The sequence below is a fragment of the Dendroctonus ponderosae genome, unplaced genomic scaffold, assembly GCF_020466585.1.
Source record: "Dendroctonus ponderosae isolate FM_Combo_2020 unplaced genomic scaffold, Dpon_F_20191213v2 Dpon_F_20191213_6, whole genome shotgun sequence".
NCBI lineage: Eukaryota > Metazoa > Arthropoda > Insecta > Coleoptera > Curculionidae > Dendroctonus > Dendroctonus ponderosae.
Window position 1 is genome coordinate 9594315 of NW_026018814.1, and position 27254 is coordinate 9621568.

The window sequence follows — 27254 nt, forward strand, 5'->3', positions numbered from 1 at the left end:
TCAGGTTGACTTCTAACATCTTATCGATACATTTATCAATGTTTATTGTCGTATTGCGAGTAAATAATCCAAATTAAAAATTAATGTAAACCTCGAGTCAGATAGAAGGTATGCTTTTATGGCATGGTTTGGAAACTGGATTTTCGCGTTTCCCAGCTTTTTGTAAATATTTTTAGGAAATCTCATTATGTTTTATGGAAACAGCGTCAATTCGCTACGAAATAATTTATGGCCTCTTGCGGCTCGAAGATTATGAATATTTAAACTAAAGTATTTCGTTTCTTTAGAACATCTCCAAATAAAGAAAAGTGCTTTTTCCATTTATTCTGATACCCAAATTTTCGACTTCTCCAGACGATAAGGTAAGAAACTGGAGTTTTCTATAGCAAAACTATAAAGTTTTCTAGTTTCGTAGAAATTTAATTTGATCTTTCAATATAAGCAATATGTTGCACTTTCCTATTATGTGCATATATTTAACTTAAATAATAGTAATAATACTTAAGGGACATGTGAGCCTTAAAAAGTTCTTCCAGTGGAAACCTATTTCAAGTTCGATTGACGAAAAAACAGCTGGCTTCTCTAATCAGACAGAAGTGTGAATATTGGTGTAAAATGATATTAATTCAGCTTCTCTCAAACCAGCACAATCCATCAATGTAAACACCAATATTCTCAGACCACCTAGCAAATAACTCAACGTCAACATGTCACATAATTTTCAGCTGTTCATGGCCTAAAAAATATTTTTAATATACATAATATTTAGTATGGCGCTTTTGTTCTTTAGCAGGTATGTTTGGCATCCCGTATAAAACACTTGCTTGAAAAAAATGTCAAAGGCGTATAATTGCAGGAACAAGAAGTGAAATTCACAGCCGTATACAAAATGGATATAAGAAATATTATGCATCAGGTTCAGAAACTGATCATTTGGATAAGGATCAGGTTCAGAACGACGAGATTAAACTTGTGGCTGCTCATGTTGGATCAGGCTATTGCAGGGCAGCACTTGTTTCGATTAAAGGGGAACTTGTGAAACTTGCTGCGATGCCTTATAAAGTTTTTCACCAGGGGGTGTTTAGTGAAGCATCTTCGGAGAGTATATGGAATACCTTGGTCAAGTGCATTGAGGTACGAAAATCGATATGTGTTTGACCAGGTTTAAACTCTATTAATCTCAGATGTTTCGAAAGCTGTAACAAATTTTTGATGCCATAAATGTCTTGCAGAATATTTTTGAGCTGGTGATTTCATATATCGAAAATGTTTAAAAATGTCCAATTGACAAAAGCATATTTTCATTAAGTGAAGGCTGAGTAATCGATATATCCATGCCAGTTAATTGTTTGTTGTTATATTTGGTTTAAGGTTTATTACTAGAGAAGGAACATTCAGTGTTGAATAGCGTTATTTTAGCAGTCAATTGCTTTTCTAATAAGTAGTTGCATCATTTTTTCATTTGTGTTTGCGGTTATTAATGTAATCAACCGGATTCCGTGAGCCATAAACAGAGAAATCTTCTTTAGTTTGCATTGATAATAACCATTTTGGTTCCAAACTTGGTAAAGCCAACAAAAATAACGCATCTACAGCTAAAAATTAGTTGCGAATTGTGGGCATTGCAGTAAAACATCCTTAAAAATAATTTCTCTTCAATTTATGTAGAAAGTTACGGATCAAGAAAATTTAGATAAAATCCGTGGAATAGGATTTATTGCCATTCCAGCATTAGTGTGTCTTGATGCGAATAGAAACCCTTTAACTGCAAGCGCAAGCCGTAAGTGTAAGCGTCGTTTAAAATTGATTTGCGATTACATAGATTAAAACTATAATAAATAAATAAAAAACTAAAGACATTTGTATCGCTTCGCAAAATTACAAAAGTTAATGTTTATTTAATTCTTAGGAGATCCTAATATAAATGTTATATTTCACTATGATACTCGTTCATCATTGGAAGCCGATAAAGTCAACGCAACCCATCATGCATTATTGAAATATTTCGGCGAAAGAGTTTTGCACGGGCTGGAAGAATCGAAACTGATGTGGCTTAAAAATAACTTAAAAGAAGATTGCTGGGATCAAGTAGGGCATTTTTTTGAACTCACGGATTTTTTAACGTGGAAAGCTACGGGCTCGTTTGTTAGGTACTAGGTAACCACAGTTTGCGTTAGGTATTATTAAAATCAATTATGGTCGTTTTGTTATGAGGTCTTCGGGTACATTAATTGCGCAATGGACGTACGAAATTGCAGTCAATGGAAATGAGGGCTGGAATGCCCAGTTTATGGAAAAAATTGGCATTCCCGAAATGGCGGAAGATAATTTTAGAAAAATTGGTACATTTTTTGTAGTCAATTTCCTGCTTTTGTTGCTTTGAGTCAGTGAATGCAAGATAGCTCTACTAATATATTACTATTCAGGCTCAGTAGTTCAACGTCCTGGAACCCCGATTGCTGATGGGCTTTTAGAAAAAGTTGCTAAAGAAATGGGTTTACCTGAGAAATTACCTGTTGCCAGCGGCATACCAGACGGTTTGGCTGGATGTTTAGGCTTAATAGGTTGCAAAGTTGAAAATATAGCTGACGATATAACTAACCGTATGTGTAAGTATTGAACAACTGAACCACCACTCTTCGTTGGCAGATTATTGCAAGCTTTTTGAGTCTAGTCCGATGAGTTTGAAATATAGTAAAGCCCTCTGCTATATACATATATGCTTCCGTCAATCAAGCTTTGTTAGGAATCAGGCTACTGTACGATGCACCTGGAAAACTTTCCCCTTTTCATCCAAAACTTTGATTTTAGCTATCAAGTTTTTGACAACAAAATTCATTAACAAACATCGGTTGCGTAATTGCCATGTTGCAAATTACTTTAAAATCCTGCCTTTCTAAAAACATTATCAAGAGCATATAAAACCACACGCTTCCGTAATAAGTTTTCGCGAAAGTTAGACGTTCTTTAAAGTTTGCTTTTATAATCTAAACAAAGCTGCTATACCTATATTAGTTTAGTTCACGAGTTCGCACATCTAATTAATGATATCTTATTGCGCACACTTTGCTACCAACATGAGATTATGCATATATTTTCTTGCAGTTATAGTTTGCTTATTATATGTTATGCCTGAAAATATCAATGACCAAAAAGTGGAACAATTAATGAATTTTCAATTCATATGTGTAAGTTTCCTCTGTTCTTGTTTCTGTATAGATGAATTTTTGAATAAAAATTGGAATTAATGCATATGACTGAGTAGATCCAAGCAGCACAATTTTTCTGATCTAAAATTAAGTAACGCTATGAAGCAGATCATAATTAAAATCGCTATCAAATGTATATCGTAATAGAGACAATATCTTCGTCCAAACTATCTGGCTGTTACGAGAACAATTACGAAAAGAAACTGACACGTTCGCAAGCTTCAATTAAAAGTAACCATACAATGAATATCTTCTTCTTCAGATTTCGTTTAAACTTTTGATCATTTTACTTGGGAGAAAATGGTTTCTCCTTCTATCTGCTCAATTTAGTTTAGAACGCATACATTAATTTACAAATTGTTATTAAACTGTAAATGGTTTATATCCCGCAGAGGTTGGGGTTTGGGTTGCAACAGTTGTATATAGAAGACTAGTAGCAGCAATAACATTATAAAAGAATAAAAAGCAATAACATTTATTGCTTTTGATTTAATCATGTGCAAAAAAAGACAGAAATATATCGCTGCAATAAACCGAAATTTAAATGGGAGGATGGCGAAAGCATGAAGCTTAGAATAGAAGAGAAATAAAATAGAAGTTGTAAGAAACCTCTAGTAAAAGTGCAGAGTTACAACGACAAAGACAATTTTTTACACATCTGGACATAATGACCAATCGTTCGGGGTTGCTTTAATTATTTTGCAAATAAGTGATGTCCGTTTGTTAGTACGTGTTTTACGTGATACCATTAGAGAAACAGGCTTTTGGAGAACTTACTTGTGTAACTTGTAGCCAAAAAAGCGTGAAGTTTTGGTATTATAAAGCCAAGAATCTGGCAATATTCTACTTCAATTTTATGTCCAAAAATTTTTGGAAATTTTTCGTTATCGCTAAACATTACAAATGAAACAAGGCAAAACTTGCTAAAACCTAACATTTCTATTTCTGGAACTTTGCCGATTTTTTTATGAAACGCATAGCACCAAACCACCACTCATAAAAGCAACTTTTCAGACATTTCTCGCTAGAGTTATCACCGTTACATCGTATTTGTGGATAGTTTATATCGTTCTAAAAGTGTTCAACAATGTTGAACATGCATAAATTTTGGTTTGCTTTTGTGGAAACTCTGAATGGGGTCAATCTAAAGTAGCAAATCCATACACGTATACAAACACACCACTAACGTCTACCATAAATTATCATCAAATCTATCAGCAATTGCTAAAGACAGTACTCAAAGTTGATCGTCTCAAGCACCAGAACTAGACATCTAATTCATTTAAAATATCACGCCGGTCCCCTGATCTTTAACTTTTGAAAGAGTTCTGAGTCAAGTAATATTTTGAAAAAACGCTACCGTTTCTTGTCATTTCTTTATTGCCGTTTTTATACCATTTTCTCCAGAAATCACATTGATTTCACCAAATTGGGACGCAAAATGGAAATTTTCTCCAAACAAAAAGCTGATGTAAAGTAAAGTTATAAAGTTACATTGTTAAATTTTGTGATAAAACTCGTAATATGCGATGTTTCTACCATTGCATTGGTAGTTAAATTAAATTTATAAATAACACGAATTATAAAAATCTAAATAATTTCTTCGATTTTGAATCAGCGGAGTATTTATAGGAAATTAAACTCGATTATTTTGGGCAGAAAATAATAATAATAAAATCTGAAAATGTGATTATTAAACGGTCTATTCGTTAGTATCGTCGGCTTAATTATTATTGGAAGTATTGCTGCTGCAGAAAGATAAATCCCTTTTTTGTGGCCTATATTTTGTTTGAGAATTAAATTGTAGTTAAAACAGTTCTCATTAGATTCTAGTTTTATACTAAAATTTTTAAACCTTCTTATCCAAAAGTAAGTTTTCCAATAACGGTTTCCATATATTTATTGCTACATGTTTTACTGTAAGTGTTTCTTCTCAAGCAACTTAAGTTCTCGCAAGATTTTTACTTCAGTGAACGCATTTGCTTTTGGCGCATACATTTTTATTCCAATTTAATTGCTTTGCGTTGCTCTATTCTTCATTAGTTGTTACTCATGCATGCTTTATGCAGATGCAAAAAGCCATTAAAAGATTAGAGATCAAATTACGAGGCTTGACTTATCGACTTTTAAACGGCAAATATCGTTGGCAACAGCATAAATTTAATTCGTTAGTACTAGATGCTCAATCCAAAGCCTTGGAAGCCGAAGCAGCTCAACTTTTACTATTTTTCATAATTCAGGCCTCTTACAAGTTTCTCGATTTGGTGCAATTATAAACTACAAGCTTCCATGGAAGTTATCGTCAAATTTTTAGGCACTTGCGGTATAACCCGTGGAAAATCTAATGGGATTCCTATGCAGAACATACAACAGCAAACACTTTACGACCAATTTAATTTGCAGGTATCGTTTTCGGGACAAGGGCTGCTTCACACTTCGTGTTATCCCGCGATCCCTATTTCGTAAAGGGCGTGAACGGACCATTCAGGGATAGCGTGTTTCCCAACATGTGGTTGAACCATGCAGGCCAGACTACTGCTGAGAGTGCCCTCGAATATATCATCACCGCACATCCTGCCACCCCGGAGATGACAAAACAAATTGGACACATGTAATTGAAAAAATTATTCCTTTTTTTTGCTTGTGGAGTTTTTCCCTTCGTCTTTGAAACAGACGAATTAAGGAAATTTCAAAACTTATAGGCGATTTTTACTGCTTTGTACAAATACGCAATTCTGATTTCTATACACCCTAGAAAAGCCTTAACGGTGTCTTTAGTAACAAAATCTGATAATGTATTTAGAAATAGTCGTTTTCCTAATTTTCCTACATAAAGTGTCTGTAAAATCTGTATTTATAAAGTCTCTTGATTAAATTTTTATGAAGTGCGCAATTCGGAGCACGGGTGAACAGAACAAACTAAGCACAGATAATCAGGATTTCAATTTCTAAGGAGCTTTTTACACAGCAGTCTTTCAATATCGTCTCAGGCAAAGCATTTATTTTGCACTTAGCAAAAAATTGTACCCTAAAGCAGACTGAAAAATATAATTTTAAGCAACTGTTGTGAACGATAAATATTTCCTGTTCCAGATAGCTTGAACTGTGAAAGAATTCTAAGATTTGGGGCTGCAGAATATCACATGCAATTTAGTTGAAGTCAAGCCATCTGTTTAGACAATTTTAATAACAAATCAGCAGCTGCATTTCATTCAGTAATAGTTAATTAAGCAGAGCGAGTAATCATCAAAATGCGTATCGAAATAAACGTTTCGTTCGATCTCAATAAAAGAAAACGAAATAAGCTGGACACCCAAAAATATTTTATACTAAAGATTGAATCAATAACTATTTTATTACAACTTAATGTGCGATGATATCTGAATCACGTACCTTTACGAACTTTTACAACTTTTTAGGTTTAATCCCGAGCTGGAAAACATAATATTTTTTCCTAAAACTTATTTCAGTTCATATTTTTTTGTAAGTTTGACAACTTTTTCAGGCGGAGCGTTTTAAAATATACACATTTTTGGAATGTTCTGATTTTTTTTTAATTGATTTCGGAGATTTAAGTGCTAAAAGCACACAGCAAACATTATTAAAACCAAATGTTTTCCAAGGAATAAAATAAACCTGCTGACCCTTGGGCACGGCAAACATTTTTATATAATTGTCAAACTAATTTAAAATTTTAATTTAAAAAGATTGGCGGCACAAAAGAACAAAAGGTCAGAAAGTTCAAACTAAAGGGTTTTCTCTTTATTTGCATTCAAAACTGAATAAAATTCCTGAGCCTCGCAACATATCTTTTTTAATTATTGTTACAGGTCCGTGTACACATATTTAAACAAAATTTTGAAAATCAAGGCACAGAAAAAGAAATTGAGCGCCACATCATTTCTGACAAAGGATATTCATGTGATACCTGATTTTGATGGAAACAAGAGTCCACTTTCGGATCCCTCAATTAGAGGAATGGTAAATCATGCGAGTCTATGATTCAAGTGTTTTAATTTTTTATTCCAAATGTGCTTTTATTATTTCATCCAGCGGCCTTGTTATCTCCAGTTACAATATTTTCATTTTCCTAATATTAAATCAAATACGTCTATTCTTTGTAGATTTCTGGCCTAAGCCTGACAACAAGCCTAGAATCGTTGGCTTATTTGTACTTAGCAACCATACAGAGCTTAGCGGTAAGAAACATTTTTTGTAGAATAATCAGTGTAAATTTTAAATGAAGGAATGCCTTTGCCTGAATATTTGCATGCATTTTGTATAAGGAATAAAATTAAATTTAAATCATTTGCTAAAAACTGCCCTTTTAATGCGATTTGTCACAATGAATGAATTGAATATCCGGATAATAGCAATTACGATTTTAACAATTATAAAATTGCTTCTAGGTTCAGTCGTCTTAAATTAGGTTTTAATTATTTGTAGACAATGAAGGAATAAACACCTCGACAAGTAAAACGCAGCAGCGTTACGGGCTTTAAACTTTAATTCGGATACTACTTAAATCTATCGCGAACAAAATAATTAATTACGTCTTTCTTGGGAGAACTTAACCGGAAATAGAAATAAAGATATTTAAGCTGAAATCCCACCTAGATCCAAGTACTTTTATTTCTACTCTAAGTGGGTTACAACTAAAGCGTAAATTGCATCAATTTGAGCCTAGAACAAGTAGTTTTCTGGATAATGTGGCCTGCTAAATCCTGAAATAGACAATTCTTGAAAGTAGGAGAAAATGGGAAACCGAATAGTGCCTGTGCAAACCGTATAGACATACATTAATTTTAGTACAGCACAAGACATATTATGAGTGGACTGGCTCAGCAAGGTCACGAAATAAAATGCATCTTGATTGGGGGAGATCTTGGACAAAATTCGTTATTTGCTAATCTTCAGAAAGATGTTTGCCAGATGCCCATTGTAAGTCCGCAAGAGCCGAGATCTAAACTAATAGGAGCAGCTATTTTAGGTCAGTATAAATATTGAAAATAATTTAACTGATGGCCGAAAAATGCCTATCCTTCCTTGAAAGTTGCGACACTTTACTTTAATTACGCACGAACATCCAAAGATTAAGGAAAATATTGTACGATTGTATATAAAGACCGAAGTGAAAATGGCTTCAAAGCTCTCTCCTTTATTAAACATAAAAGTTGCAGGGATATAACAACAGAAGATAATCTCATCCAATTAAGATATTTCAGCTAGTTAACTTTTATCTGAGGAACAGGGCCAGTGAAAAACATTATCATCAACAAACTAAATCTATTGTTTTACTGCAGAGAACAACAGCTTTTCTTGCCATCATTGTTAGATTATCGCGCGCCTTAGTTGGGATCTAATTTCTATGAAGCTAAACAAAGTTCAGATAGTGTTCTAAGGTGGCAAGTAATTACTCAAACTGCAATGTCTGAAAATAACACAACAATTGCACAATTTAGAAAAGAAGCGAAAGATGTACGCGACAATCTATTAACTAACATTCCTTCAGACTTTCAAAGACGAAGTTGTTTGCAAAATGGTTCAGAAATTACGTTTGCTTCTTTGAGATAAACAAAAAGTACTTCTATAGTTTGGGTAAAATTATTTCATACACCCTTGTTTCAGAAAAAGGATTAATTTTTTAATTATTATCCTTTTGAGATATTCTGTTCCCCGAAAATTGAAATAGTTTCCAGGCAATAAATAAACTCTGAATTTTTCAGGCCTCTAAATACTTCCTCAAGCTTTTCCTTAGCTTTTTATATCATGATTTCCGAATAAAAGGTTTTGTTTTCTCGAAAGCATGCAAGTGTATATACGTGCTTGAAGCTGCAAAGCTGTCTGCATGTAAACCTGCAAATTTGAATATGCCTATCTTCAGAAAGAGTGTTGATCATATATTCTATGTAAATTGCAGACATATTTGTATAGAAAGCTATTATTGCCAGTTCGAATAAATTTTCTGTTTGTACATTTTGAAAAATATTTTAACAAACATGTTATTAAATGGGTTAAATTTTGAGGAAGTACTGTGCCACTTTTGAAAACTGATTCCGAGTGGGGTCAATTTGAATAAGATTCAAAATTTTGAAGATTGGAAACTGCCTGCAACTTTCCTCTTTCAATTTAGGATTTTTGATAATTTCCATTCAGATCTCGATTAGAGCCAAAATCTGTAAGTTTTTCTCCACTATTGAGTAGTAAAAAAAATGCAGAAATTCTTTATTTCTATATTTCAATATTGTGGATTTCCAGCTGCTGTTGCCTCCAAAACTTTTCCTGATTTTCGTCATGCCAGTCGAGAAATGTGCGGTATGGGTCAAGTAGTTTTACCAACTACAAACGCGGACGAAATCAGCTATCACGAGCGAAAATATCAAGTTTTCCTGAAAATGTACGATCACCAACTGCAGTACCGAAAAATTATGAGCGGTGGTTTAGAAAATTCCAACTGCAAAATTTGAAGTAACCACTGATTGTAATTCAAGTTCTGGCAAATTAAAATGTGAAACCATTACTATCTCCCATTATTGCAATTATTGTGAAAATTTTGATTCATTTCAAAATGAAAAAAATTGGGATTTTAACAACGTTCAATGAGGAATTTCCATTGATAATGCAATGTGGCTCAATATTCAAACATTGAAGCACACGTTATTAATGACGACTTGGCCAGAATTTCGATCCTAATTTAAAAAAAATCTGTAACATTTCATCACAATTAGATTTGAAGTGCTGTATATTTTTATATTCAGGCTAATAGTAAGACACCACGTTTTCTTATTTGCTACACGTTTATTAGCTCAAAAATTTAAACTAAAAATTTACGAAGAAAAGTCACAATAAAAGTGGTTAAGAAACATTTCTTAAGAACATGTTAGCTTAATGGTTCAATACCTTTAGTTTAAATTGGCATTAAACCAATCAAGCTTTTAACTCGTTTGAACTTACCAAATCTTTGCTTCTTTCAAGTCGTTGACCGTTTTTCCACCATGTTATAGTGGCCGGCGGTCTTGATCCTGTACTATTACACCGAAGTTCGTATCTCCTTCCAGCTGAAAGTGGCTGTTTCGTAAATCCCAAAACTGCATCTAAAGGACCAACTGAAAAAAAACATTGTTTCATTGTGTAAACTTTCCACACCTCAATGCAGATTTATGAAACTGACCGCATTTTAGACCCAATTGATCGTCATTAAAATCAATTCAAGTTTGCACTTGAAGTTGTAAACGAACAATTCTCATAAAGTTAATGTATGGAAAGAATTTGTTCGGAAAACGTATACAAGATACTATGCTACATTGCACATTACAGCAATTTTATTGTACCCGAAAACCATAAAATAAACATTTTCTCTCGGAGAGCATTCTGGAACGCAGAATAATAAAGGAACATCGTTTTCTTTTATTCATATTTATAGTGTTCATTCCTGGAAAGATAATCTACTTTAAGAAGTATTTTGCGGCAAAACCAATAAAAAGTTAAATTGGTTTTAGTACCTGGTATGATTTCAAATTACTTAATGCAATAAATAAAATTACCGTCGGGAATTTTCATCAAAATTTCAACGAAAAATCAGAAAAAATCAGAGTAATTGCAAAAATGACTATTTTAGTAGCATTTTGACTTTATTACCTACTTCATATAAATTGGTTTTTATACTTATTCAGAAATTGTGTTTTATTATTAAATGCCTAAAACATTTATTTTATTTTATTTAATTGATTGTTTAAAATCAGATTTTGCCACGTTGAAAGGAATCTTTTTCAGTCTCTCTGTATTTGCCAATATTTTCTTGAACAGCTTTGAATTTTGATTAACAACATGTTCTGAAAAGTCACTCCAATGCTTTTGATTTACTGAGCGTCTTAATTTATAATTATTTTATTAGGCCATCTAAAGTTTACAAAATCGCACTTTAGACATACGTTTTATCAGTTCCTAAGAGACATATTTCGACCATTCCTGAATAGTAACAAGATTCGATGTCATTAACAGTTTTTGAGCACCAAAGAAGCTTTTAGTTAGTCACGATAACGCCCCAACTGTTAAAAAACTCAATTAGAGAAGCAGACAGATAAATTTGCGCTACGTAAAATGGCGACTTTTTATCGGGATGATTTAATATTCCAAGTGCTTAGTGCACAGTGATGTTCGAAGTTAGAGACAAATTATTGTGGTTTTTATGGGTCTTTTAACGAACTAGATACGGTCTTTCAGTTTTATGACTTTCTTTCGGTAACTTTTGCTCCAAGTGTTTCATTTCATTATTTATTACGGGGAAGATACATAATTAGTGTTAGTGGAGTCTTACTAGATAAAAATTAGCATGGATACTCTACGCTTTGAAACTATGAAAATTTTCTCATTAATGATTCCAAAAATGATCTTGGTGGTCGCGTCGTACGAAACTTTTTTTAAGTTTACTAATAATGCAAGAATAACTATTGAAGCTTTTTTACACGAAAATACACAATCGCTAATGCTATGAGAATCAACTAGAATTTGGTATGGTTATTGGATCTGATTAAATTTTGTCCATTGAGCACCAGAAGCAAACGTAAATAAACAATACGTTTCAATTGCGAACCGTAACAATAATCTTTCACATACATCACAACCAGCCATGGATTTTTTAAAAGGGGCGTTTTGATTGAAGCGTACTCGAGCTGATTCTTCTTTTTTCCGCTTCCGCATTCAATTACTCACTTTTTCCCGAATGAGCAGATGATGTAAATTTGCCGGAAGTTTGGAAAGGGCCTGCATCCGTTAACAGTTAATTTCAAATGCATTGAAAATGTCATGATGTCCTGTTTTGGTTGGGAAGCAAACCAATAGTTACTTTGCCTTTTTAGTAATCAATCATACTAAGCTCCCCATTCTAGAATAATTTGTGCAGACGAAATATTTGTGCTGGCCATTATCTGATACTTATATATTATAAAATACAGGTGCCTTTGTTTGGATCTAGTGTTTTTTGTTGGGGTCTTTTACAAAAGTTTGGTAAAATATATCAAGACTTACAGTTCATATCGACATGTAGAGTAGCTGCATGTGGTTGCGATCTGTTGTTGTTTGATGCTTGACACGTTAGTTCTGAGTGGACGTCTTTTCTGCTTAGGTTTGCTATTCTCAACTCACTGCTCACCACTCTGGAGTTATTTGGAAATACAATAGTTGAAGAGACACCGATATTGGTGCCATTTACCACCGGCTGATCATTAATCAACCAGATAATTTTTGGTGGCGGTTTTCCTAAAACAGAAATAATTTTTAGACTCCGTTCAGTTTGATAATATACATTGTAGAAGTCATTTCATTATTGGCTTATCTGAAAGCGTTTACCAAGTTCGAATTATTTTCTGAACAACTAGATATTGTGAAGGAAGTTTGGCCAAAAACTTTACTCTAAATGATATGAAAGGACCCTTAAATTGCATGATAATTTCAAAATAATCCCCAGCTAGAATGAAAATATTCACGTCTAATATTGTATAATTGATTTCCAGACTTCAAGGAGACATCAAGACCGTTTTCTATAAAAAAACCTAATAAATTTTTAACTCAACTTAATGATACTGGGTTTGTCACAATAGTCCCGACGGTAATCACTTGAATTATGTGAATATAATCGGACAATATGAAATTGCATTTTGTTAACATTTTCCTCATTAGGGTTTAAAAAGAACCATTTTTTTGTCGCACACACATCGTACATACTTAGGAAACTCTAGATTTATTTTGAGCACCATTCTAGATTGGACTGGACAATGCTAAACGGCTTAAAAATCGGCTTTGCATATAGTCATGTCCGTGTTCAGGGATTTGTTTGTATCTGGATGGTCATCTAGTCGGAACAAGCTTAAAAAGGTAGAATTGATATAACGAATTCCGAGAATCCTCACTAATCCAGAAAAATGTGAAGAAATAAGTTTGGCGTTGACAATATTACGCTATTCCTAAACCCTTACATGATCTATCTGTGCTGTCCGAGAAATGTATGTGTTGAATTTGTACACGTTACGGTAAATGATTTAGATTTCTTTTGAAGCAATAAATTCAAGTATAAAACGCTGTTCGAAACAGAAAACTTTTCGAGATAGTGCGCCCGACAATATCTCAGATTTATACGTAATAAATTGTTTTCGAAAGCAAAAAACACCCAGTCCGAGCGAGCCAATCTGATGTTCGTTTGGACTTTCCAGCTAATATAAGGCTTTATTTTTTCAAATGTGTTTTCCTATTGTGAGATACAACTGGAAGATCAACTCGATATTTCGTTTTCCACTCTTTATAAGCCCTAAGTCGTTGAAAGGTTATTTAGTTTTTTAAATATACTTTTTATGCAACAACATTTAATTTACTTTTAAAATTGAGCTGACATTTTATTTGATTGAAAAAATGGATTTAATGGATATTAATGGATATTCGAGAACCTGTAAGGAACATGATGTTTTAGGACTAAAAAAAAGCTTAAAAATTAATATTTTATAAATAAATGTGTGACTGTTTTTAATATAAATTTATAATCCAACAGAAAATAAAATTCTAAGTGCTTCAAATCCCTGATTTGGATTATTTTCTTTGCAACAATTTCTTGTTAATCTTTAAAAAAGTTTCCTTTTGGAATGTTTCATTTTATATCAGAATTAACTGACTACTGACTACTAAGTGAAATATATCGCTCATTTGTTCGAGCATAGTTTTTATGATGTAGGTAGGATGTATATCAATTAGGCCCGCTTATGGTAACATGTTGCAGGACTTTTTTACTAATTATTTTTGATACAACTAATGATGGTGCCGGGAATAGAAGACACTAAAGATACATTACGTGAATCACTCTGCGAAACATGAGCCTATTAAAAAAATAATTTAGGAATGATACAGCATATATCATCGGTATCAAATAACTTATGAGTTTATGCAGGTACAATATGAAATAAGAAATCATATATAATTGCGTTTGCTTAAATAGCGTACGCTAACGCTCGATATGTTAGTAATATTTGAAACATGTTTAGACTAGAAAACTGACAGGTCCCTAATTTTATAGCAACTAGCTTAACTGCAAACGTTTTTTTATCGCATATTGGCCTGTTAATGGAAATTTAAAAACTCAAACGGCCTGTTTCTAGTTAGTGCTTTGCTTAAATCAAAAAAATATCAAGTGCTGATGAAAAGTGGCACTCACTGTAGATATTGTTACGCTCTACTCAAGCAATAATAATAATCCTGAAAGAAAATCTTCTCCAAGAACTGCCAGTATAGATAATTGTAGACGGACACCAGAATGGGAAAATTTTTTTAATGGGCTAGTTCAAAAATATTTTTTGCAACGCTGAATCTGTTTATACAACAATTCGTAATTCTTAATAAATGCTATTCAAAAATTAATATGAAGCACATGCAGAATATATTTTATAAGAATTTCTTTAGACATAACCTGATGAGCACTTTCAACAGTCAACCATACAAAGTGAAAAAGTTTACTAATAATATTTAATGCTCAATTGCATTTTTTACATATTCCTTTTTGTTGCTTTAATAACTTTCTTTTTTGGCATTCTATAGCCAAATAAGTGTTCTACTTCCAAACAAAAAGTTAACGCTGACTACGCTGAAAGTTTTATTTAGGGTCATATACACACCTAAGAGAACTTTTTCAATATGTTTCCGCCTGTTTAGATATGTAAGTATTTCAATTTATTTTCTGTTGGTTTAGGAAAAGCCTGTCGTTTCATGCGGCTTTCCGAAGTGATGCATTGCCCTACAAGTTGGATTTAATGGCGCAGGTTATTTTGAAAAATACCTTTGTTGAATGTTACATATGAACTTATTATAATAAAACTCCGGAAAATCGATTAGTTTTTACATGTTTAAGTTGACGACAAATTAAAATTAAATAAATTTTACTATATTCAATAAATTCAACCCTATTTCGCGTCAACTAAAAAAAATTGGCCAAGGTCTTGTTTTTGAGAGACATTTCAAATGATCAGTACATAGAACACTATTTAAAAAATCGGTTTACAAATTTTTAATTGCAAATAAAAATGATTTTTTTTCCAAATTTGAATGTTGCTCAACTAAAGTAAAATACATTTCAATCGTACATCTAAAATATAAACATTTATTCACTGTTGGCATTTAATTTTAGTTTTGCTCATTAAACAGAAAATAATAAATTTTCTCTTTAAACTATGTCACATACACAAAAAATAAATCGATTTTTTTTAATGGCACATTTAAATTAAATAATAGTTTATGATTCAAATATAGCATGGAAGTCTTAGGACAAACATTTAGACATCGGCCTATATATTTAAAATTTACCCTATCGACTTTACGCCACTCGTTTTCCATTTCGTTTCTTCCGCATTTTTATTGCGATAGTTCGTTACTTTCGTGGTTTTTGGACTCCACTTTTATGACTCTTATCGGTTCAGGATTATCGCCAAAGGCCAAAGCCCAAACCATAGATAACAAATGAACCTTGGAAACAGAACCTTTGAAAAGGATCTTTTGGGGCATCTGAAATTGTATGCACGAGCAGTATGGATTAAGTTTTTGTTAATATACGAAACTCTACAAGCTTACTAACGTTTAGTTCAATGTATTGAAGTATTACAAGTCCTGGAAAATACTATGTTGATAGTATCAATAAACTTAATCCGGAGAGTTTCAATCTAGCTTAAAATATCGTGTAAGATTCTTTTTCTATAGGCTAATAGCAGCTCCAGTGGAAAAGTACTTCAAACACAATCGTCTATTTTCCACAATAATGATTTTCAAGAATATTCAAACGTAAACGTGTGCTTTACAGAGTTTCTAATGTAAATTGTAAAGCACGTAAGGCAGCATATTTCAAGACCTTATATGGGTAAGTTGGCTCTATACCCTCGACGCAAGAAGTTATTAATATAGTTAAATGGAACACAAAAGCGGCAAACGGAAGTCTGGATTACTAGAACGTCTGTTTTTGAAAGAGAAATATAATACGACCATTGTATTAGCTAATTGAACCAACGTACCTTAAAATTTACACATGATGTAAACTTTGCGTAGCTAAATAAACATATTAGCCAAAGCCAGAAACTTCTTTTGAGTGTTTAAATTTTAAGCCGGAAATTTTTCGGTGATTTTAATAATGGGCAAGTGAGCAAACAATATTAGTAAACCGATGAAACTTTTTTGCTTCAGCGGATTTTAATAATTTCTAAACTTCAGTGCTTTGTCAATCAGAGCAAGGTAACAAATCTTTTTAAAACAGCAGTTGAAAATAAGAACTAATAATAAACATAAATAGCAAAAAGTGTATTTAAATAAATTGGAAGATTGAGAGTTTAAAACATCCAATTTTCTGAAACTTTTAAAATTAACAAATTAAACAAATTAACCAATGTTGAAAAGGTACCGAATACGCTTCTGAATAACAAGCGGCTTTAGCCTTTGATTATTGCTTCCATCAATAAAATAAATAACCTTTAAATATAAATGCATTAAATTTACTATTGCTACTCTTGAAACATATTGAAACAAAATTTTCATATTCTATATGTACGTTAGAATGGCAGTTGAAAAATAGACATGATATTTCTAGCACTGACCAGAAATTTGCTGGCTTTAAAGACATGTAAAGCGATTTGATCGTAGTGCGGATATTTCACTCAAAGTAGTATATTTTCTAAATTTTTCTTTTCGGAACACCCGATCGAATATTTGCGAGCTCTCGAAAGGATGCCAACCAACATGCTAGCCAAGAAAGCTGTTTTGACCCTTATCGACTTCCTTGTAACCCTCTTGTAATCTTGCCATCTTACTGATGTTTCCTTAAGCATCCTCTTTCCGCTGTTCACCCGGGATCGATTCAAAATTTGCACCCTAAAGCTCTAAATAATAATTGATAAGAATCTATCTAGAGAAATGGCGAAACCGGATAAAAAGCAATGATTAAGCAATAAACTTTCTATCTGTCCAAAATATATGTATTTATTTTTATTCGCAAAAACATAAATTTTTATTCTAGGTATATTGAAGGCAAAAATATACTTCCTCACATGAACAGTACAAACGAAGTCATTTAATCTATTTTCACTCTTTTTTACTCGATTATATTATTTTATTGCATTCAATCTAAAATTACTTTAGAGTTAAAGTGGTACGCAAAAACAAATTTAAAACTGTCTATTGACCGAGAAAGTTGGGGGTTTCACTAAATGCTTCTCATATTTTCTTGATATCCACATCCTTCCAATAATGAAAGACATCAATCAAGGAAAACAAAATACTGTTTCCAAACATATAAATCACTTAGATTTCTTTCGAAATCGTCTGGCACAAATGGGTTAAAAGCCTTTCAAAGCCGACCCTTAGCTTGCCTAACCGCTAACAGTATTGTGAATGAATGTGGGACAAAAGTTGGATATATGCTTTGTTTCTATTGGGGCTCAAAAAATGTCCTTAATCCAGTGGAAGAATTCAAATGCGTAAGGAGTGCAAAATTGAACATCTAACTTGAGGACTGGGAGCAGCAAATTATAATTAAACGCCAAATTTAGGAAGACCATGCAAAAAAATCGAAAGCCCTTCTATTCCCTTCAATTAAAAAAAGTATAGAGGTTACACGCTTTTTACGTTTTTAGTGCTTTTAATTTCTACTGAAGTTTAAACTTTCCACGCGAAGCCTTTCACGTCAGAATTTTATTAGCTTTATATGAGTGTGTCCACAAAATATTCAAGACATTTACTCCAATATTTCTCCTATTTAGACTTGCACATAAATTGGTTTATGCCACTATTCACTGCATTTGGCCTATTATCATTTTATTTTATGGCACAAATGTTGAAACTAATTATACAGAAACTTCATACTGTTCCTATGTTTAATGCTACTTGGTATATATTGTTTTATTTAACAAAAGTGATGCTGAAAAGAACATCATTCCTATTTCCAGCATTCTTTTCTATACGGAAAACTCCCAAAGGTAGATTTAAGCAAATGTTTTCTTTTCAACATATCCATTGGGAGAAGATGTTACTGACAGCAATGGAACTTTAGGAAAGAATTTAGAGAGAATTTATTTAAAATTCAACTCCCTTTATGCCGCATAAAACTATTTCTAAAATAAGTCTGTTGACGGAACTAGCTTTCTAGTTAAATCAACTGAAACTTCCGTCTAATCGAAAAATACTTTATTGGCTTACAAATATCTTTCGGTATTGCAGTTGCCAGTAATTAGATTTTAATTTGCATTAGCATTAACTTCCAGCTGTCGTTTACAATATCGGTGGGATGTTTGAGTGAAAAATGTGCCCAAATATAAACCAAAAATGAGATCGTCGGGAAAGGTCTCTCCGCGTATTTGCCATTCTGATTTAATGGTGTAAAACAAGGTTCCTAGCTGAGATGCAAACTGCTGGCTCTCGCTAGGATTAAATGGACTTACAAAGTTTGATCCGCGGTCCTGCAGAGGCAACATATACCAGACTGGTCATAAAGGGTTTATGAACTCGTGTCAAACTAACTATTTAATACATGCATGTACTCAAATAGTATAGAAACTGATTAAACTTGCTGAACCAGCTGAAAGCATTATGTTGAAATGCTGTTTCAGTTTTCGAATAGAGTGTGGCCATCAAAATACTGGGAGCACTTAATCAACTTTCTATTACGCATAAGCGTTTTCAAATTAACTCAATTTGGTACTGAATATTTGATTTTATAATGTGTGCCATTAATGCGTGCATCAACATGAGTCGCGTGCAAGTACTAATTTGTATATTAGAGTGAAAATTAGACACGAAAGCTCCAAATGCAGTTCAGTAACGTCAAGAATGTTTCATCCCATTCCCGTGAAGTTATGTGAAATTCGATCAAATGCATTAGCTTCTATAACCCCACCACACTTTATGATTAATTTGACACAAATAGAATCACATAGCGTGCAAAAACAATACACAGCACATGCTACAAAAATTGTTATCCCCCGACATTTCAGCATTTCTAAAGAAACCTCACGCTAAGGGTCCAAAAACCATGAAAAGCGAATCGCTTAAACTGGAGGTGGAAAAGTCCCCCGAGATTCTATTGTAGAATATCTGCAGAATGTAAGTGCCTTATTCAAATCGAAACACGTTTTGCTTTAAAGCGATTCTCCTGAAATTATATTGTACATATATTTTCATAGCATACATACCCTTTCCATCAATTTAATGGCATTATCGGGTTTTTCCATTAAGAACACAATAGGTTTTACTGGGACAGAATCGTGCAACAAATAAACTGTTATAAAAACAAATAAACTGGAATCACCCGTTAAACTGAGGTTGTGTCACTTGACGAAAATAAATTATGGCTTTTAAACACTTTTATTCATTTGAGACATATTTCTGGCACTAGTGTTGAGAGAGCTTAATTGTACCTATTTAAGGTTCCTTGAAGTACACAAAGTATTTTTGACTGAGTTATATGCCTAAATTAAAATAAACAACTTATACAGCTTTTAAAGCCTCAAAAATGATGCACATATTAAAATAGAGCTTCATAGTCTCACATATTAAAAGTTAGATAAACAAAAAAATCACATCTAAACTGAATACTTGGGATTTTCAGTGAGCTAAAACACAAGCCAAGTTCAAAGCAGCTTCATAAATTTAATTGCCATTCAGAGTTCATAAATGTTGCCAGTAACTGGAAAATAAATTTCAGTTCTACAGCTGCAAGTGGAAATATTTGAGGTGAAGTGGGAATATTTGGCAGTTTGATCTAGAACAGCATTTTTTTCAGACTACCGTAATTAACTGAAAACGGATAGGCATTGAGGATGTAACTGAACAAAAAATATTTTCGCGTGAAGTTCTGTTGTTTATTTGTGTAACTTTTCTCTGGTAACTATTCTTGATTCAGATTTGCGAATAGTTCTGTGTGCAATTACTAAATGGGTATAAATATTTGAAGCCGATTGAGATGTGATAATTAGTTAACTCACTTTGTCGGTTAGACTAAAAGTCAAAAAAAGCGACTCTAAATAGAACTGGTTTTCCATATTTATTATTATTGCTATTAATCAGTACAAACTAAATAGCAAAGTGAGAACATTCGCTTCGAAATTTAAGTCCCTGCCATCACCGTTACGGTAGGAATTAATTTAGGGAACGTTAAAGCCCATTAGCTTTTCGGAAATACAGTTACATGAAGTATTGTACGAAGCATTTCAGGCTCTGTAACATCTTTGCCGACGTACGATGGATTAAATTGAACTAACTTGTCATCTGTGTAACATTCTCACTTCTACACTTTCCCGCTTGTTTGCAGTAAATCCGTATAATATGTACCAGATATCTAAAGTTTGGAGTTTGTTTGCCGAATTTCCTGCTCGTGTACATTGGAGCAAATGTAACTTTCACGTTTCAGACCAAAAATTCGGTGATTTGTGTCATTAGCATTATTGGCTGTTTCACAGGAATGGGCATTCCTGCTACAAACTGTGGAAAATAGATTTCCTGTAGCTCATGGAAGTGGAAGGTGCATATCATATATTCAGAAAACTTTGGGATTCAATAAATGACGGTAGTTATTTATGATGTGAATGTTCGCTAGCTTTGGATAATGTGTTAAGGGAAGTAATTAAGTGTACTTTGGCAAATATTTAAATTTATTCTGCACAATGATTATAGCAGTGTATACTAAAACCAGAAGCATTGGAGCTATGAAAGTAAATTTCAGGAAAGTGATTTAAAAGAGGATACTCAACTAAAAGTAATTGAATATACTAGTTTATTATAAACTGATTTTAGATATCAATAATTATTTCATTTGAAAAGACAGGACGTTTTATATTTTTAGTGTCCGTTAATAGGTATGAGCATCAAATAATTGACTGAAATACTAGACATTGTTTGGCAAATGATGGAACATTTTTTGATCATATGCTTGATTAAAGGACATTCGCGCAAACTCATCTGGTCTACTGTTCATCCATTTTTATATCAGCATCGACTGTATGTATGTGAACAAAGCACGTGGATTTGTAATCATTGACTAGTAGTGTAAAAATATCTAAAGCTGTATACAAATAGGTCACCCGTCTAAATATTTATTTAAACATTTTATAGGTTTTCATCAATTTTGATGATCGTCTGTCAGTCGAGGCTTTTGAATATGTACCCAACTTTGTCCAAAGAAAATTGACTTGTCTTCATACGTTCACTTTTGTTTTATTCCATTCTTTAATCCACTCTACAGTTGATTGTTCTGAAATTTCAACGCAAGTTTCACCTGTCATTTTCGATAGATTAGTCGAGTGTAATTTTAATTTTAATATGTCGATGGTAAAACTAAATGTTTTAGTCTTAAATCTTTGTTCTCGATTTCACAAAATATAGCTTTCCCGAAGTGCAATAAAAACAAGTTTGCTCTTTAGTTTTGATTCAGTACGTTCTGACCATTAGAATAAACGACAGCCAGACATTAAGAGAAAATAGCTTTGCTGCACATGAAGCGATTTTTTCATTCACGCCACTGTGATCAGTATCGGATTCAGTAGGTATATAGTTTTCCTATTTGTAAGCAAATGTGGCCCAAATAATAATCACTACAGCTAGCGCAAATCATGCAGATGAATGTGCTGACTTCTACCGCAACCTTCAACATCACACCTTTGTGTCGATTTAGTGAATCTAAAATTAAAGAAAATGGGAAACGAACATATAAATGTGTTGCATACAGCTTCACGTCGAGCTTGAAAGTGGTTTTATCTTTCATGAGAAATGGAATTATTCGTACGAAAACAATATCGCTGTGAGACTTGAAGGTATTAAATTGAACTAACACGTTATCTGGGTAGCATTTTCACTTCTACGATCTCGCTCTGGTTGTCTTAGAACCGCATAATAGAAACCAGATATCTTGAATTGCAAATACGCTTACGCCAGTTTTGTGTCATTGTTTGCGCTTTGATAAATGAAACTGTTATCGGCAAAATCTAAAAGCTGTGAACTGGTGGATGAGGTGGAATTATAGATATAATGGGATTTTCGTTAGGTCAAATGCTCAAAATCATCTAACCATGAATTAAGAGGTCCTCAGGAAGCCGATCAGTGGAACTGAGGCCGTTGTAAACGCTCAATAGGAAGCAGCGATCTTGTTTGTATCCTATGTGTTGAAAGTAGTTCTTCACTTGGACTTTCGAACTTAAACTATTCCAACAAACAGTCTTTAACAAACACACAGGAGCTTAGAACTCTTGCTACAACGCTTGAAAATATATTTGTTTTTGTTTAGTCTAAGTTTGGACGTCTGCATTAGGCAAAAGTCAAATAATTTGGTAAAAATTGTCAATATTAATCATATTACAGACTGGGTCAGTCTTGTTAGATGAGTATATGTTTCTTAAAGGAGTCCTGGAGGTTTTTGCCCCGTTTTAATTTTTATCCTAACTTTCGAATATGAGTATTCAGAAGTAGGTATTTTGATTGAATTCAAAGTGTTTGCTCGAGGTTGTTACGTTGGAGAAGTTTCGAGTCTTCTCAGCTCCAGCTAGGAATTGCGAAAGGTTTATTCTTTAAGCGTTATAAACACGGCAGCCGTACAGTACTTTAGAATGCATTGGACAATACTCATTTAAAAAACTTTTCTTCTAAAAAAGCTCAAGAAATATGCTTCAATCTTTATTTAAGAACAATAGATTCGTCATTCAGTTGAAATTCAATTTCGGAACATCAGACACAATAATCGTTTCTTTAAGTATGATATTACAAATGCCAGTCTGTTATTTTATTTTTATTCATAATGCAGATTTCTTGGAAAGGCCCGACCGTTCCACAAGACAACGGATATTACGGGCATAAAATACTACGGAACGAAACTTTGCAATTTATATATTTCCAAGCCGCAAGAAAATGAGAGCTAATTTCTAAGCGGAACGTAAATAGAGAATAGGATAGTTTGGTGCCTTCAAGAAACATTGAAATGCTCATGATGAACGCAATAAATTAAATTTTATCTTAGCTAAGCTATTTTCCAATTTGGACTATAAGCTTTTGCTTTAGCCCATATTTGAAATATAAAATAATGGCATTCTGTTGGTGAGGAATTTTGCCTGATACTGACGGCTTTACGGAAGGTACCTGCAAATCTGCTAATTTTTATTTATCTAGTTGTATTATCCTAATTAAACTGCTACTATTGGCTTTAACTCTAAAGTTAATTAGCAATCAAATTGATTTATAGCAAAGTGGAATGAAAATAGGCAGAAGCCTCATATTCCACAAAAGCAACTTTCAAATGAATATTTCAACAAAAAGCTCAAAAGTTTTATAACTTTTGTGCTTTTGACCTTTGTGCAATAGTTTGCATGCGACCATTCTCAATATTTACCATGGGTCTTGGTCAAGCACCGACAGGGACGAACGGGTTTCACTATCAGCCACTTTTTCGGTTAGTTTGTTTGCCACGATAAATCCTGCAACTTGTTGGCACAAGAGCAAAACGGAAAAAGTGCCGAACACAAACAACTGAACACAGTGTTGGCTTCTATTAAATAAATCTGGCATGAAAACATGAAATTTACACTAGTGTCAAGTCGTTTTGTCTTATACTGGATGTTTCTGCTGGTTTATTTATAATTAAATTAGCTATTATTTCCCATTTCAACCAATAATCGCACGCTTTAATACACTTATATCACTAGTGCAATTGAATGCTTGCGCAAACTTTATTCGTGTAAAACAAACATACGATGTGTTGGATATATTTCTAAATGTTTCTCCGATTGATTATTTTGAAATATTTTCGCTTTGGCATTAAACCGGCAAATAATGCTCAGTTCCAGGAACTCCAATATAATTATCGGTATATTACTTCAGCGGTTCTTAACAGAAAAGTTTCTGCGTTTTTTTTAAAGTGCCATTTGCAAATAAACTTTAAAGTAACAAATTTCATCGACATAAATTCAAATAACCCACCCTTTAAAATTTCTTTGGTCTGCTAAAACAAACTCTTATCGTTAACTCCTCCCTGTAATTAGTTTACCCTTTCAGCACCGATAAAAAAGGTTTCAGATGTATAAAAGTTCTTTTGATAAAGCCCGGCGTTTGGGGACCTTTTACAGCCTACTGAAAATTACAAGACTTAATTAAAAAAATATGTTGAACAAAAGTAAGAAGATATTCTTAAAGCGCGCTTAAATTTCATAAGACAATACCAGCGATAATTGAAAAATTATTAAGCCTCTGCAAACTCCTCAGATATTTAATTATATTTTTTGTCAGGAAAATCTTTTGATTTTTGTGCAAATTATCTCAGAATAAACGGTATTAGACCGTAAAAAAGTTGTATGAGTTTCCAATTTTAATCGTACCTTCTATATAAATGAAAAAATATTGAATTCATAGAGTTCGACCGGTTTAGAAAATGGAAATAGAACCGTATAAACACAATATTGTGTTAACGTTTTAATTTTATTTAATTAAGTTCGAAGCGAAGTGAATTTATGGCAGCCGCTATTTAAATGCGACAACAGCTTTCAGATTTTTATTGTTTAACCGTATATAAATAATTTTGTTCTATAGAAGTTTAGATGGAATGTCCATCTTCTTCTAGGCTTTCGTTATCTCCATTAAAACTTTCCAGCACAGTTTGAGGCAAAACAACCTCCTTAAACATCATCGATCACTTTTGTGATATCCGGTACAAGTGCTTGCACAGAATAATCAAGCAGCTTCAACTCTTTTACTATTGAAATAATAATGAAGCAATTTTCGCAATCAAATTATCGTACCCGATCTAGTTTGGACGGCGAGTACATTTCGAGAGCAAGAAAATACAAAAGTTAATTAAAAAAATACCTAGACGTTCTCAGGGAGCTCTTTATTTTATTAAGACAATATCCTGGATAATTGAAAACCCAGCAAACCGTTAAATCCTTTAGTTCGAACTGACATTTCGAATTACGGCTATTTGCTATTGGATATATCTCATCTTAGAAGTACATAGATGGTGGTTCGGGAAATATAATTTACGATGAAAACAATTCCAGAAAATGCGAACGGTTAGTTGAACTAAGCTGAGTTCAATTGATGTTATTACTTTAAAGCTAAATAGAAGATGTGATGGAAAGCGTACCTGAAAATCGTTAGAATAAGTACACAACTTAATTTTTCCTGAAAGTATTGCAAAAATAACATTTTACTTAAGTTGATAGTTGTTCCAATTGAAATGATAGGCGCAAAACTCAATTTTGGCTCCGGCTCTTGGTTCAAGGTGTTTGCTGAGTATCATTCAGGTTTATGCTGCATTTTTGAACCTGAATAATTTTTGGTAGATTCCAACAAAGAAACTCTGAGAACAACCAAGAGCTTAGAGCGCTGTTAACAATTTATTTTAGCTCAAAATTACCTAACATGGGTTTATTTCGTGATAAAATGCATCATGGTTTTGCTCAATTTTTAAGATTTTTAAGATCCATTTCGTAGCAAGATAGTGAGTTCCGCCCGTTTTGTCAGTGTAGATATCTGCAGTAATAAATCCTAAATACGTTTTTAACTGAAATATTTTCCTTATGTGTTCTTTCTTTTTGGCGGCTTTCGAAGTTCAACTGTTCTTAGCTATTCCCGAACCGCTGTCCCGTTAGTACGAAAGAAAACAAAATGAAGTTCCAGATACGAATACCCAGGTGAGTTCCACCCTAACTCGGCAAATATTTATAGTAGATTGGTACACAGTAAATTCAGACAAAAATTTTCATGCAGAGAAACATTTTCTAGTGAATTTTTTGAACAGTTAGAAATTTTTATGCCAACTTTGTTTTTGATTAACTGAAGGAAAAGTTTAACATTTTTGAAATAATTTAATATATCTATCAAATCACAGTTGAACATTTTCAATTAGTGTATCGCAATATTTGCTGATACGAAAAGCATTATTCAATTGCACTACGTAAAATTTCAACTACCACACAGTTGAATCGACAACAATAAACATTTATCTTTCGAGAAAAATGTTAACTTCCCCGGAGCGGCAGAAAAGTTTTCTTCTAATTGTAGAGCACAATGTGAGCAATAATTGATAAAGCTCCGGCACAAAGAAATCGATTAAGGCGTTTAATTAGACGTCTACCGAACAATTATTTTCATTTCTCATCGAACTCAAAGATAAAGTGGTAAATATCTTGATTTTGCCGGGTGGCTCTGAGCAGATTGATTAATTCGGCAAACAGGCTCTCTTAATACGACCGCTTGACTTACTTTCTTATTTCCACACGTTTTACTCAGAAACATGCACAATAAATTTCTATGGTTTAGAACCTAAAACAGTAAAAGTAAGACATTCGAATGGATCTTTAAGATTTGGACTTATTCATTTCCCCCTGTACCTACAGAGCCCCAATTATTGGCAAATTTCACATTAAACCCTTTTATATTTGACATTGAATATTGCCTTAAACATCTTGAAAAGTTTTTTAATCTACTGCTATATAAGGCGCCATAGCTCTTCAGCAAAAAAGTGAATCTGCTCCCTTCCATATTTTATCGGAAACTTTTCAGTAAACAAGTAATTGGTTCTTAAATAGAAAAAAACTCATTTTCCCGCTTCATTAGTTGCCGAACACTGTCGGATTAAAAAATTTCAGCGATGGAACGGAGATTCATGGAGAAAATTTTTAACGGATCTCAGAATCGGGTCAGAGATTTCATCCAATTTGTATCAGGGATTTTTAAAATAGATTTTGAAGTGAGAGCTGTAGGTGTATGGGGGATGTAAAAGTTTATTAATTTTGGATTTTCCACTGGATTACTCACGTAGTATCGGATATTAAATATAGAAAAACAACCCTTATTGCAGCTTTATTAATCTTTTAACCTATTTCTATGTTGTAATTATTCAGCTTGTACTGTACAATCTTGTTACATTTCTACATATAGTTCCTTCTTCGAACTTGTGAAATTATATACCGTTACCGTTTGTGAAAATTATAGCGAACCAGCTGACCCGGCAAACGTTGTATTGCCATATAAATTATTCCTAGGATTGTTTTTTCA

General features: G+C 33.1%; 2 protein-coding genes across 3 annotated transcripts in view; one reads left to right on the forward strand and one right to left on the reverse strand.

The window, feature by feature from the left end:
• Positions 1-27254, reverse strand: part of LOC109544996 (hemicentin-1) — a 114143-nt gene that overhangs the window by 29839 nt on the left and 57050 nt on the right. Inside the window, exons 4-5 of the mRNA XM_019915459.2 lie at positions 12237-12467; positions 10164-10315 (exon numbers count right to left, since the gene is read on the reverse strand). Coding sequence (XP_019771018.2) covers positions 10164-10315; positions 12237-12467 — 383 coding nt within the window. The remainder of the gene's footprint in view (positions 1-10163; positions 10316-12236; positions 12468-27254) is intronic.
• Positions 702-9729, forward strand: LOC109544998 (FGGY carbohydrate kinase domain-containing protein). Of its 2 annotated transcripts, XM_019915460.2 has the most exons (11): positions 702-793; positions 843-1134; positions 1669-1780; positions 1910-2150; positions 2215-2342; positions 2427-2609; positions 5613-5820; positions 7040-7190; positions 7334-7408; positions 8019-8199; positions 9468-9729. In XM_019915460.2, exons 1-11 carry the CDS (start codon positions 771-773, stop codon positions 9674-9676), a joined length of 1803 nt encoding a protein of 600 aa, XP_019771019.2. In that variant the 5' UTR covers positions 702-770; the 3' UTR covers positions 9677-9729. The 2 variants fall into 2 exon arrangements, with proteins under 2 accessions (XP_019771019.2, XP_048523193.1); XM_048667236.1 differs by lacking the exon at positions 9468-9729 and having other exon boundaries at positions 8024-8193.

Coding starts and splice junctions, on each gene's coding strand:
- LOC109544998 (XM_019915460.2), top strand. CDS start 771: ATGGCGCTTTTGTTCTTTAGCAG. Junction 2,343..2,426: donor AGATAATTTTAGAAAAATTG/GTACATTTTTTG, acceptor ATTACTATTCAG/GCTCAGTAGTTCAACGTCCT. Junction 7,409..8,018: donor CAACCATACAGAGCTTAGCG/GTAAGAAACATT, acceptor CATTAATTTTAG/TACAGCACAAGACATATTAT.